A 14,057-nucleotide genomic window follows, 5' to 3' on the forward strand; every position below is an offset into this window, starting at 1 on the left:
AAAGAAAAATCAAACCATTGTAATTTCAAAGGATTAACTCTCTTTGTATAACTACTACGGATAGTTCCACTACACATACCCAGTAACACAAACGAGCACGTAATGGCATCTCGCTACCAAAGGTTTATCCATAGAATAACAAGAACACAATTAGAAACTGCAAAGGTATGTCACATTACTCATTATTTTGTTATTTCTGTATAGGGGTTTGAAAAATTTACTAACATTGCACTACTATTAGTTTGGATGGTATTTATTAACACCAATTTGTATCATGTACTATGTTGGGTTAGATACAGATACTAAATTTAACTTACCTGGTTTCTGGCCTGATCCATCTACCTTAAATCAAGTTCCTAAGGAACCCCATGAAATTCAAGCGGAATTAGCCAGAATAAAGAGAGCCAGAGCTGAAAAGAGAAGAAAATTGGAAGAAAGGGCCAAAGAACTTGGAATAACTGAAGAAGAAGTTCAACTGAGTGAAGCTGTTTAAACCTCAAGGTTATCCAAACATCATTTTTGCAAAAAAATAAAGAAAGAGAGAGAAAGAAAACTCTCCTTGTATATAGGCAACATACTTCATGAATAAATATTGTATTTGAACCTCCAATAGGAAAGCATCTATGCATTTCTACAACCTATAAACTCGAGTTGTAAGAATTTTCCGAGCTATTGCCAAATTTCGATTGAATCATTCGTAGATTAAAATTCAATTCTTCTATAGTTGTAGGTGACAATTTCAATGCATTGGAACTTGAGGCTTCTAGAATTCGATTTAACGATGTAATTAGTTCAAATTCGTTAATCAAATCTGGCTTTCCAGATTGCAATATATCTTGCGAATCAGCCTTTCCGAGGGATGTCGGGGTTTGTTGACGAGATTGTTGCAGAAACCCACTGGTAGCATCCATGGTATTATATTGTGCACTTTGATCCGAAAGTACAGCTTCAGGCAATTGTACCAGTCCATTTGGTTGCAGGGGTAAGTAGTGATAGTTTAATGAATTATTGGGTCTTTTCTTGTTCATCTCAGACCAACTTTCTGGAAGCTTATGTTTGGTTCGTAACAGACTTTCATTGGAAGGATATTGCGGGATCTGAGTTGTCGTTAAAGATACTGTTGGGCTCACTGACGTAAACCTTGACAGTAGTGGAGTTGGATGTTGGACTGAATTAGTTTCCAAATCTGCAGGAGTCAAACTTGGTGCTTTCAAAAGTAGTTGTTCAATCAGGTTATTTTCAATCAATCTCAGTTCTTCTTGATATGGAAATTCAAATGTGGTTGCTTTGCTATTGAAAAACAACGAATTGTTAGCTGCAGCATCGCTTTCTCCAACGCCTGGGTACCATTGGTCACTAATTAAGTTGGATTTTGCCTCTTTATTCTGTTTCACTTTACTATCAAAAGACTCCAGAAGACAGCTTCCAATAATTTCCGTAATTGAAGCATAGCTGAGGGTAACCTTGCCTCGTTCATTCACTAATCCTAGTAATTCATCTATTTCCCAGGGTATTACTACATTAAGGTATCTCATTATTTCTTCAAGTTTGTTGTAACTCTTGCTTTCATCATAGTTGCTCATGCGGGTGTTCAAAGGTAATAATGAATATTCTGCCGCAGGCCTTGATTTCTCACTGGGCCAATCTTTACCTGCAAGTTTAAAAAGGTGAGTTTTCTTCCACGATGAAAAAATTCTTTCTTGGGTTATAGAATGCCAGGAACGTGTGATCCATTCAATTACTCGAATCATGGGTATATGATAGTCAGTTTCTGAAAGCACTTCCAATCCTGGCGTATTTGAAGATATATCGTATTTGTTTAGGTCGATTTGGCTTGAACTATTTACCATTTTGTCAACCTTGGAGTTGTTTCTTTGGAGATTTATCATTTCTAGATATTGTTGTAAACGATATAATATCTTAAACTCTTCTATGATACCAAAGTTCATGGGTAGATAATCAAATTTGGAACCACTGTAGGTTGTACTATATGGATTCTTATGATTTGTATCATTTTTTAAATAAACTAGTCGAATATGTTCGAACTTGAGGTTTATAATCCTATGCGATGATGAATCATCCAATAACATCAAGATTTTTCTATTCGGTGTAACGCTTCCAATCTTATGGTCAAGCGTAAGTAAATAGTTCTGAAACATGGATGATGTGATCCATTTATTTGTATTTGACTTGTAAAAGATTCTGTATGCCTCTGTTATTTTGTTCATTAAAGCTGGTTGGGAAATACTATCAACTGAGATATTTTTTAAGCCAGAATGGGTGCTTTTAGAAACATCAAATTTATCATACTTTCCTACTATTAATGGAGAAAGCTTTTCCAGACCATCGATATTACATCCTAACATTATAGTTAAGGAGTTTTCGGTAGAAGAACTTGACTGTTTCAATCCTTTGTCAATGGATGACACATCGAAGATCTGGTCCAACGGCAATGAATAAAATAGCTGAAACTCATCAAGCACAAAAATATCTTGAGGTGTGTAGTGTTCTTTCGCTATTAACAAGTCCAAATACTGTTTCAATTCAATCTTCTCATCAAGTTTCCACACTTTGTTTAGTGTGTACCCACCGGGATTCTCGGCTTTATCCTTTTCACTTCCAGTTAGATTTATGTTCAACTTTTTAATGAAATGATTACACCACTTCTGATTAAACACTCCGTTCCCATCCTTCTCTTCCTTAGGCAATCTCGTCCAAATGGCGTTTGCAGTCAGTTGAATTATAGGCGTGGTTACGGGGATATTCTCCCATATAGCTTGAGTGATCCATTCAGTCAATATTCTTCTTAATAACGGATTTGTCTGTTGTCTTCGACGAACTAGTTGAAAATCAGCCTCTTTAGAAGCAATCAAATCATTTTTGGAACTTAATATTCGCGATATGGTGGTTTGACTAGGTGGCTTAGTTGCTCCATATTGTTTCATAGCCCATGTTGCAAGATCAGATTGGGTCATATGAGGATTTGACTCTGCCTTTAGGCATATATCTATTTTTTGTTTAATTGTATAACCCATGGTTTTATATGTATCTCATAATATTACCACGACTGAAAACGATTGTTTGATACACTTGATGAAGTGCTTGAAAGGTATTAGATCCAGGGAAAGGCTGAAGTGTTTGACTTATTTGGTTTGCAAATCTGGTACTTCAAAAAAAAAAAAAAAAAAAAAAAAACATATCACGTGCAGTGACTCTCAATCATTAATTTGACAGATCTTGTGCAATTCCTTTCATATAAGCTTATTTGAAATGTATTTCAAATACGGGGACCTTGCAATAGCAACAGAGTAACACGTGGTAGTACAGCTATATTAAAATGTAGTCTATTGCTCAGCCGTGACAAGGTGAATGTTGACGTTATCATTTACGGAAAAAAAAACTGGTAGCACACACACACACAAACTCTTGCTCTATTGTGGTATACATATTAAACTAGACATACACACACAGAGAGAGAAAGACGGAGGATGTATTAAAAAAATTAAAAGACATAAGCTAATGAGAATCAAAGAAGGCAACAGTTTCATCAAGAGCAACTTTATAAAGTTTTTCAGATTCAATGAAGTTTGAATGTTTAGCCCCTTCATTCCTAACAAACTTCTTATCAACAGTATCAGGAAGTAACCCATAAAATTTGGCAGTTCCTTCAATGTCGTTGATATGGTCTTCAGTACCATGAATAACCAAAACTGGAACCTTTGGGTTAAATTTCTTGACTTTTTCAGGAACTAATAATTCATCACCACGAGCAAACATATCATTAAATTGTCTAATTGTACCAATCAACTTCTTGTCATGACTCATAATGTAGTTCTTCCAGGATTCATTAGTTGTAATATTATCAAAATTCAAAGCAGAATCAAATTTCATGCTTGGAAGAAGTTTATTGATAACTGGGGCCAAAGCTCTCAATACAAAGTTTGGTTCACTTTCTGGATGTAACTTAACTAAAGGACCAGAAGCGACAATTCCACGAATATTATCAACATATTTCCCTCTAATTCCGTAATTAAGTACAATACCACCACCCATTGAGTGGCCTACCAAGAAAAACTTTTTGGTTTTGTCGGTCACACCATCTAAATTATACTTGATAAAATAATCCAAATCATCAAACGTATGGAATTCGTCAGTTTTACCGACTAAACTACCAGGAGAAGTTTCACCAGCACCCCTTTGATCAAAATAGAAAACTTCGTAGCCTTGTTGGCTTAAATCATCAAAGAATTGCGTGTAGAGATCTGCATGTTCGGCAAATCCATGAACGTAAATCAATCTTCCCTTATTGGCAACCCCTTCCGGGACAGACCAAAATACGGTTTTGAACTTGGCGCCATTGTAATCAATGAATTCAATTGTAGGTTTGCCCTTAGGCTTATATGGGATTTCAGCAGGCATCGTTGTGATAGATGTTGATAAGAACCTTCTTTTAAAAGAACAATCAAAGTTGTAATCTCGAGGGGCAAATACGTAAAACCTCCTCCTCCTCCGTCTCCTCGCTGTATCGTAATTATTATTTAGCACATGCGAATTAAGAATAAAGTTACAGGTTAGCTCAAAAGTAAACAAAAGAGCAGGTTTTACAGGTTACGCGTTTCACTGGGTAACACTACCCCCTGTTACTATGATCTCGTATGACGAAGTAGTTTTCACTAAAAGCGTCTGTTTGGACAATGAATATACTCATCTGTAAGTACAGCAATACACTTTCTTACAGGAAAATCAGAATTAGAACAGCCTGGATCTGAATCTAAATCTTAGATGCGCGTCCCATTTATGAGATTGCAGGTGAAAATTTTTGTTCTAATTTGTCATAGTTGCTCGTAATAGTAATTCGATTAATTACTCCCCCCGCCCCCTCCCTTCCTGCAGCAGCATGGGCTATTTCGTGCAGTACCGATTATAATTATTCCTAGTTAAGGGTTCAAGTTGCTGTTGGTTGGTCTCGTAATTTTTTGTTTTGTCTGGTGCGGCTCAAACCCAGCAACTTAGCAACGCATACTTAAAAATCAAAGGGGGGAAAAACTTTAGCACAACAAGATCAATCATTCTTTCTGAAACAATCGAATCACCCTCCTTTTCTAAACACAGTAGTGACAATACATGATGGGTGTAGAGAAGGGTGAAGATGACACATCCTCATCTGACACTTTGAAAGCAAGTTCTACTAATAAACCACCAAGTAGATCATCCAATTCTAGTACTGTTGGTGAGGAAAATGTTGATCCATTCTACGGACTATCATTCAAAGTGGGAGTAGCGGAGAACAAAAACACAACATACAGAAATAAAATGGAAGATGTGCATACCTACATTGCTAATTTCGCCGAACGGATTGATTGGGGTTATTTTGCCATCTTTGACGGCCACGCTGGCAAAGACACTGCCAGATGGTGTGGCAACAATTTACATACTTTAGTAGAGGACGAAATCGGAGATCTAGGCGAAGAGAATGAAGTAACAGTAGAACAACAAGATATGAAGGATAATCTTTATCGAAGTTTTATAAAAGCTGATGAATTAATAGAGAAGGAGGGTGTTGGATCGTCCGGGTGCACTGCCGCAGTTGCCGTCTTACGATGGGAACTAAATGGCGAAGCAAACACAGAAGAAAATACCCAAGCGAAAGCGCAAGAAAGCACAGAAGCCAGAACTGAGTCCAAAGAAAACAATGAATCAAATCTGGGATCTGATGCCAAAAACAAAAAACCTGACAAAGTATTTGATTTTGTTCCTACAAAAAACCACAAACGAATGTTGTACACTTCCAACGTAGGAGATCTGAGAATTGTGTTATGTAGATTAGGTAAACCATACCGATTATCGTATGACCACAAAGCTTCAGACATTTACGAAATAAATCGAATAAGAGATGTAGGAGGTTTGGTATTAAAAAATAGAGTCAATGGTGTATTAGCAGTAACCAGATCTTTAGGTGATTCCTACATGAAGGATTTAGTTATAGGTAAACCATTTACAACATCAACGGAAATAACTGCTGATGATGAATTTATGATTTTAGGATGTGATGGGGTTTGGGATGTTGTGTCTGATTCTAGAGCTTGTAAACTTGTTGCAGATTTGTTTGCTCAAGGCAATGACCCTAAAACTGCAGCAAAGAAATTATGTCAATTAGCTATGGACAACTCAACTACTGATAACGTTACAGTTATGATTGTTAAATTCGACAAGGGAGTATTTAGCTAATTTTGCATTCAACTGCACTACTACGATGATATGACAAAAATCGAAACTACATGCATTTACGATTCCCCTAAAAATAAAAGTCAACTTGTATAAATATTAAGTATTAAAATACAAATATGATAAACTAAGTAAAATGCTGTTTGGGTTCTATAACTTCACTTTCATCCATTTGGAAATCACTAGCTTTGAATTTGGGTCTGTAAAATTTCAATGCCAAACTGCTTAAAACAACACTCACGGAAGATAACGCCATAGCAGCACTGGCCCAAACTGGATCCAATCTTGAATTATGGTATGGATAAATAACACCAGCAGCAATAGGTAACCCAATCATATTATAAACCAAACTCCATCCAAAATTAAATTTAACTCTTCTAAACACGGTTCTTGATAAATCAAACAATGTTACTAATGAAAGCAAAGGGAATGATTTGTTTAATAATATAAAATCACTTGATGTAATGGCTAAATCAGCGCCTGACGAAAGAGCAATCCCAACATCAGCACTTGCCATTGCTGGAGCATCATTAATACCATCACCAACCATAGCTATAACCGGCTTATTTTTGATTTGACGGATTCTTTTAATTTGTAATTCTTTTTCATCGGGTAATACTTCACTAACAACATTTTTGATTCCAATTTCTTTAGCTATTGCTTCAGCCGTTAATTGATTATCACCAGTGATCATCCAACAGTCTATGTTTTTGTTTTGTAAAAATTCTATAACTTTTTTAGCTTCTGGCCTAATATCATCACGAGCTGCCATCATTAATACCAAGTGGAAGAACTTGTCTTTGTATAATTTCTCACATTTCAAACCAACTAAAATAACTGATTTACGACCAGTTTTCCATTCAGTTATGAGTTCGGTTTGGGACTGGGTTAAGTGCACTCCGTAATCTTCAACTAATTTTTCATTCCCAAGAATAGCTTCTTCAGGTTGATACTCCTTCCATAGCTCATCATCTTCCTGGGATACTATCTTACCCCTCAATCCCTTCCCAGGAACAGTCTCAACTTGGGGAATCTTGTTACCAGATAATGAACCACCAAATCTGTCGATAAAAAACCTAACAGCTTTAGCCAAGGGATGGTTGGAAGCAACTTCCAAATCTCTGGTGACTTGCAAAGCAAACTGCTTATCGACATCCAGTTTAGTGATGAATGAATAATCAGTAATTGTCAATTCACCTTTCGTCAATGTCCCAGTTTTATCAAAACAGACTACATTAGTACTGGCTCCATCTTGGAAAGCAACACCACCTCCTTTAGCCAAAATCCCATACTTTGCAGCCAATCCAGATCCAACAAATAATGCTGTAGGTGCAGCTAAACCAATACCACAAGGACAGGCAATAACAATCACGGCTATGGCAAATTCCAATGACCATACTGTCCATCCACCGATATCTATATCCAAGTAGCTCTCGGGTAATGCTCCGGAATAACCTAAACTTATCCAGATGATCCATGTAATTATACTCAAGAATATGATAACAGGCACGAATGAACCCGTTATTAAATCGGCTGTTCTTTCCATCGGAGCTTTTCTTAGTTGACCGTCTCTCACTGTGGTGACAATTTGACTTAATAACGAATCGGCTTCCAACGACGTAACTTTAGCTACAATTGAAGTTGAGCTAATGTTCACAGTACCAGAGAATATTTGATGTCCAGTCAAATGTTTCACAGGGGTAGATTCACCGGTTAATGCCGATTCGTCGAACTCAGCATTACCTTCAACAATGACACAATCCACTGGTGGTGATTCACCGGTACCAATCTTAATATAATCACCAACCTCCAACAATTCGATGTCAACCCTTTGGGCATTATCTCCACTCTTATCAACTAATGTAGCTTGCCTTTCTTGCAAATTGGCCAACTGAGATACAGCATCAGCGGTTTTCCTCTTTGAATAACTTTGAAGTAATTTCCCAATCAACAAAAAGAAAGTCAAAAATACAACCGAATCAAAATATGTAGTATGGAATCCCATGTGGGTCTTTGGTTTCTGTTGGGAACTCAATCCAATAAGTACAATACTGGCAAAGTAAGCCACACTGGTTCCGATGCTCATTAAAAGATTCATGGATCCAAACCTGAGTAAACGAGCCGTGAATGAGTTTTTGTGGACCCATAGCGATCTGATTTCTTTAATAGCCTTTCTATGGAACGTATCGGCCACGAAGAAGTAGATTGGAGTGGCGAGAAGGAACAAGATCCAAGAGTTACGCGAGACATTTCCGGTCCACAAAGGTTCTTCTACCCACATTCTGAATCTATTGGATTTGGGTAATAATGACATGGCAACGATACCAAATACAAATGTAGGGATGACAAACACAGTGGCTGCTGCTAATCTGATTGCCAAGCCAAGTAATTCACGTTTAGCAAGAAGTTTAACTTGTTCATCTATGGAAACTGGTCGAATAAGCTCACACTCAAATGGACCTGGTAAATCGGTGATTTCATAACTATCATCCTTGGCATGAATATGGTTTAAATCGCCGAGGAATTTCCTTACAGTTGTGTTTTCAGTTGGTATATATGTGAACTTGATATAGGGATTCTTTAAACTGATTGGATCTTGTATAACCACAGCATCACCATAATTTGACAAGTAATTCATAATCAATTCTGGACAATGGTTACAGAACATACCATCAACTTTAATATTGATTGTTCTAGGTTTGGTTTTACTTGAAGTATAATTGATTTTTTCTTGTTTAACAAGGCTAAAATCAAATCCACAATCTTCTACTGTTTCTTGTAATTTTTTGATATTGGATCCATCGTCATCTTGTAATACAAACTGACCGGTTTTGGTAACTAAATTGACACCACTTTCTAATATAAATGGAAGTTGGTTGACCACCGATTCAATGGAGTTAACACACGCAGCACATGTCATACCACTGATTATGGCTGTGACTCTAGTGTTAATAGTTCGTTGTACTGGAAGCACTTCGACCAAGCTACAGTCAAACCCCAAGTCATTGATCCCATCAATAATTTTATTAACAACTTGTTTGTTTGGAATAATAGCCACCACTGATTGCTGAATTAAATTGACAGAAAAGTTTGGTTCATCTGTAGCAGCTTTGGTACTGGATTCACCTAAGATCGAAGCTAACGTGTCGGAAACGGTTTGTACACATGCAGAACACGTCATTCCTTTAACCAAAAATGAAGCTCTGAATTCTTTAGTGGGAGTGTCCACCACTATAGTCTCCAAACTAGAAGTATCCGTAGACAGTTCTTGTTTATTAGTCTCAGCATGTTTATCCTGACACACTTTACAATATTTCAAATGTTTCTTTTCTGATTTTGAGCTGGTAAATCTTTGATAGAATCCAACAAGATCAAAAAATCCTTCGTCGTGGTCTGACATGTCTTCGGTATCCATGTGTGAGTTCAGAACAATATCATTGCCTCTAGTTATCTCCCAAGATGTTACTTTAAATCCAGCTTTTTCGAAATGTTTGATGATTCGTTTGGTATCGTGTTGGAAATTTACATTGCGGTTGCCCTGGATCTTAACTTCGTTGCTGGAAATTTTGAGTATGACTTCTTTGTTTGTTAAAGTTTCGGGTGAGTTCAGATTGACAATTGAGTACATGCTTGATAATATACGACTGATTGCTGTTTCACACTTTTCACAGTGGATATTAGCAAGGTATAGTGAGAAGGTTTCCATGTTGACTGATGTGTAGACGGTTTTTCTTGAATTGAGAAGTATGGAAATTTCGGGCTAGTTTTATAATTGTTGAGAAATTTATGCCCAACTGAAATTATTGAGTAGCTTGTGTTATGAATGATGTAATGGGGGAAAATGGGAAGATGGAGTGGTGGAGAAGCAACTGGCAACCGAATTCAGGGTTTGCGATATTTCTGCCGTTTGCAACAGATAGTAAAAATTTGCTCTTTTATTGCAGTGCGCGATTACTGCGAAAAAAAAATAAAACCGCATGACGGGAACGAACGTATAGCGGTAATGTATACCAGTCATCAAAGTCCGTACACGGCTATTACACAGTAGATAATTAGTAATCATTGTCTATAAAAAATATATCTCTATATCGCCTATCAATAGATGACTAATGTATTACAATTAAATTTTGTCTAGTATGGGTAATAAAGTTGGGACAAATAAACCACAGAATAACCCAACAATCTTCTCAGGAATAGTATGAAAGAAAATCGACGTTATTAGATACAGACAAAACCATAACAGGATAAACACAGATGATGAAACTATGATTATTGTCCTCGTGTACGATGTTCCTCCAGCTACATCTTGTCTTTCATTTGGATAGCCCCGTTCTATATCTATGCTAGGAAGAAAGTTGTATGGCGAAGACACCGAGTATGGAAAGCTTAAATGATTAATCAATTCATACCAAATCAATAAACTACTTGAAATCAAGAATAGATAATGACTAGAAGAATCAAACCCACCCATCCATTCACCACCCGCACCTTCACATGCATATTCTCGATATATACTGTCAATGGTACAATGTGCTCCAGAAAACACACTTATGCGCTCAAAGATAGGAGATCCAAAGAACCATTCCATCAAGAATACAATGACAACAGTGTTGATGAGATATACTTTTGCAAACCGAATTAATATTTTCCGTTCAATTCCCGCAGATGTTCGATATAATAGTAGATTCAGCCAGAATAACAACGTAAACCATGTATATCCTAAATTTCGTACTGCAAATTGTTCAAGGAATCTAACAAATATCCATTTGGCTGCTATGCCGTTGTATTGTTTGAGCACTAAAGTCAATGGAATCGAGCAAACAAACACGATGGGATACGTCCAAAAAACATACAGCCAAAGATTAGCCATCTTGAATGGTATGGTGCATAGGCATATGGACACGTCTTATAATAGATTAAATTTTAAGTAACAAGCGGATCGGTTTTTCTTAGCCGGTTTATTGGGTGGTGCACGACTTAAAATTCATGTTCAATCTGATAAACATATAATGTGCAAATATACCAATATACCAAATATACACACAGTTAATCTGGTTATCCTTTATAGTAATATTGCTTATGTGAATGAATATAAATTGAAAATTCGAGAAATTGATCTTGTAAGCTTGTTAGATCCCCCCCCACTAGAATCATTCAACATATCAAGTACGTCTAAAATCTTCCAATACGGGAGAAAGATGCTTCTTCAAGATGATACCGTGTAGTAAAAAAAAAGCTTCCCCGTAGTAAAAACGTACCATGTAAAGTCTATTTCAGATCTAAATCCTCTCCCCTCGCTCCATCTGGCAGCAGCAATATTTATTTAAAGATGCTTCCAAATCCCGTAATTGCGGTCACGTGAAATTGATCAATTTCTGGTATGCAGGACGCCACTATTATTGTGCCTTATGATCAATGATGAAGTTTATTAATAATCATTTCAAGTTGTAAACTTCGTATTACCCCTTAATAAGCTCAAGTTTGTCCATAGTACAGTATAAGTTCAATATTTTTCATATATAATGTTAACCAGAATACCCAAACAAGGTTCTGGCATTATATTCCGAGCTAAAGTTTTTCCGAAGACATTAAAATTTTTTTCCACTACTACATTAAACTTTAAACCGTTAGTAACTGGTAGTGGAGCCAATGCTGCTTCTAACCCACAATTAACATTCCCATGTTTGGATAAATTGGAACGTAAGAACAAGGAACTTTCCTTAGGAATATTAAAAAAACATGCAAATACCCTAGAATCAGGCCCTGAACCAGCATATAATTTCGAACAAACCGGATTTAAGCTATACCGTTCGGAAAAACCTATCTTCTTGGATAATGGCGGCCATTTACCAGAATACGAAATTGCATATGAAACATGGGGGAAGTTGAATGAATCCAAGTCAAATTTAATCATATTACAGACGGGGTTATCAGCTTCGTCTCATGCTAAATCTCATCCAGGAAATCCGAAGAAAGGATGGTGGGAAAATTTTATTGGCCCCGGGTTATATATAGATACCAATAAATTTTTCGTGGTTTGCACAAATGTTCTTGGAGGCTGTTATGGAAGTACTGGACCCTCATCAATTGATCCATCCAACAATGAACAATATGCCACTAGATTCCCCATAATCACCATTAACGATATGGTACGGGCCCAACGAGAATTAGTTAGGGACGTGTTTGGAGTACAAAAGATTCATGCAGCAGTAGGTGCTTCCATGGGAGGAATGCAATCACTAGCTTATGGTTGGGAGTTCCCGGATGAAGTTGAGAAAGTTATATCAATCAGTGGATGTGCCAGATCACATCCTTATTCCATTGCATTAAGACACACCCAAAGACAAGTGTTGATGAGCGATCCTAATTGGAACAGAGGTTTTTATTATGGCAAGATTCCCCCACATGTAGGTATGAAATTAGCTCGTGAGATCGCTACCGTGACATATAGATCTGGACCTGAATGGGAATATAGATTTGGAAGAAATAGAGCAGATGAATCAAAACCACCTGCATTGTGTCCAGATTTCCTAGTGGAAACATACTTGGATCATGCTGGGGAAAAGTTTTGTCTTGAATATGATGCAAACTCGTGGTTGTACGTCCTGAAGGCCATGGATTTATTTGATTTAGGCGACCAAAATAGAGCTAAAGCAGTGGCCATCAGACAGCAAGCGGAAGAAAACTATTATAAAAATAGCAATTATATCCCACAAACCTCATCAATTGTGCCAAAGAAACCATATAGTGAAAAGGTATCACGTGCGTCAATAACTGTTGAAGATGCCTTACAAGACTTGAAACAAGGTATGAAGAAGTTATCCCAAACTGATGTATTAGTATTTGGTGTTGAATCAGATATTTTATTCCCAGTATGGCAACAACGGGAAATTGCCAATGTCCTTCGTGACAATAGTCAAGGAGGGGATGTTGAATACCATGAGTTGGGTACGGATGTTAGTAACTACGGACACGATACTTTCTTGTTGAGTTTGAACGATATCGGGAAACCAGTAAAGAAGTTTTTGGAAGCTTAATGATATAATGACCATTTTTTTTTTCTATTCTTTCTTTTGTGTATTTGTTACTTACAGATATTTTACATAGTTATCTTTTTTGTTTTTTATCAATATACGATTGTACCATGGTGAGGATCCAATTCGTATCCCAATTTTCTACTAATCGCGTAGATGTAGTCCCTTATGCGACTAACCACAACTTTGGCTAACCCGTTCTTTTTCTTGCGTTCAGTATCTTGAGTAGATTCGACATGGTGAGGCAACAAATTATCATGTGCGCTCAAACTAACAAACAACGCAAATGGAACAAACCACACCAACAACCCAAAGAAGGAGCATACTTCCACGAACTCAGGTATATGTGGTGGTTTATAATTAGGCTTCAATCTCACTTCTAATGGTGGGATGTATGGGGTGTGGAAGTGGTTAAACCACAAGAAGTGATTGGCAACCACCAAAACACAGGAAATCAAAAATATAGGTGAGGTCAATTCAACATATGGGAATCGTTTAAGGTTTTGCAAGTAAACATAGTATGAGAATATGGAAAGCAATGTGAGTTTAATTGGGAATCCATCAAATATTATAAGCAATACGAATACGGCAATTATGAAGTATATTAACTTGGTCAAGAATCGCTTGGTGGGTTCGGTATGTTCTTCAACCAATTCGGAAATGTAGTATAATCCTGACGCTATAGAAAGCACGAGGAATAAGAAACCAACCACGGTTCCAAGGTATGAAAGTAGTTTAAGAATCATCTTGGCTGTCTGACAACTTCACCTAGTCCAACGGGGAGTCCTGGAGGTCAAT

At 37.0% G+C, this 14,057-nt stretch overlaps 8 protein-coding genes across 8 annotated transcripts; 3 read left to right on the top strand and 5 right to left on the bottom strand. All coding sequences in view use genetic code 12, as the record gives it.

The window, feature by feature from the left end:
• Nucleotides 1-27: 27 nt before the first annotated feature.
• PET100 (Pet100p) lies at nt 28-1,818 on the top strand (the record flags this gene model as incomplete). Its single annotated transcript, XM_007375618.1, has 2 exons — nt 28-165; nt 242-1,818. The coding sequence occupies 2 exons, from the start codon at nt 103-105 to the stop codon at nt 491-493; spliced, it is 315 nt and encodes a 104-aa protein (XP_007375680.1).
• On the bottom strand, nt 639-2,975 carry PDC2 (Pdc2p; the record flags this gene model as incomplete). The annotated part of the gene is made up of 1 exon (XM_007375619.1): nt 639-2,975. The coding sequence occupies one exon, from the start codon at nt 2,973-2,975 to the stop codon at nt 639-641; it is 2,337 nt and encodes a 778-aa protein (XP_007375681.1).
• Nucleotides 2,976-3,407: 432 nt separating this feature from the next.
• Nucleotides 3,408-4,496, bottom strand: SPAPADRAFT_61472 (acylglycerol lipase; the record flags this gene model as incomplete). Its single annotated transcript, XM_007375620.1, has 1 exon — nt 3,408-4,496. The coding sequence occupies one exon, from the start codon at nt 4,417-4,419 to the stop codon at nt 3,517-3,519; it is 903 nt and encodes a 300-aa protein (XP_007375682.1).
• A 149-nt stretch (nt 4,497-4,645) lies between these two features.
• PTC1 (type 2C protein phosphatase) lies at nt 4,646-8,128 on the top strand (the record flags this gene model as incomplete). Its single annotated transcript, XM_007375621.1, has 2 exons — nt 4,646-4,710; nt 5,208-8,128. 2 exons carry the CDS (start codon nt 4,646-4,648, stop codon nt 6,226-6,228), a joined length of 1,086 nt encoding a protein of 361 aa, XP_007375683.1.
• CRP1 (Crp1p) lies at nt 6,353-9,931 on the bottom strand (the record flags this gene model as incomplete). Its single annotated transcript, XM_007375622.1, has 1 exon — nt 6,353-9,931. The coding sequence occupies one exon, from the start codon at nt 9,929-9,931 to the stop codon at nt 6,353-6,355; it is 3,579 nt and encodes a 1,192-aa protein (XP_007375684.1).
• A 269-nt stretch (nt 9,932-10,200) lies between these two features.
• SPAPADRAFT_61474 (uncharacterized protein) lies at nt 10,201-11,451 on the bottom strand (the record flags this gene model as incomplete). The annotated part of the gene is made up of 1 exon (XM_007375623.1): nt 10,201-11,451. One exon carries the CDS (start codon nt 11,093-11,095, stop codon nt 10,346-10,348), a length of 750 nt encoding a protein of 249 aa, XP_007375685.1.
• A 230-nt stretch (nt 11,452-11,681) lies between these two features.
• SPAPADRAFT_61475 (uncharacterized protein) lies at nt 11,682-14,034 on the top strand (the record flags this gene model as incomplete). Its single annotated transcript, XM_007375624.1, has 1 exon — nt 11,682-14,034. The coding sequence occupies one exon, from the start codon at nt 11,748-11,750 to the stop codon at nt 13,260-13,262; it is 1,515 nt and encodes a 504-aa protein (XP_007375686.1).
• SPAPADRAFT_139419 (uncharacterized protein) lies at nt 13,352-14,005 on the bottom strand (the record flags this gene model as incomplete). The annotated part of the gene is made up of 1 exon (XM_007375625.1): nt 13,352-14,005. The coding sequence occupies one exon, from the start codon at nt 14,003-14,005 to the stop codon at nt 13,352-13,354; it is 654 nt and encodes a 217-aa protein (XP_007375687.1).
• Nucleotides 14,035-14,057: the final 23 nt, after the last annotated feature.

This window comes from Spathaspora passalidarum (assembly GCF_000223485.1).
Source record: "Spathaspora passalidarum NRRL Y-27907 unplaced genomic scaffold SPAPAscaffold_4, whole genome shotgun sequence".
NCBI classification, from domain to species: Eukaryota; Fungi; Ascomycota; class Pichiomycetes; order Serinales; family Debaryomycetaceae; genus Spathaspora; species Spathaspora passalidarum.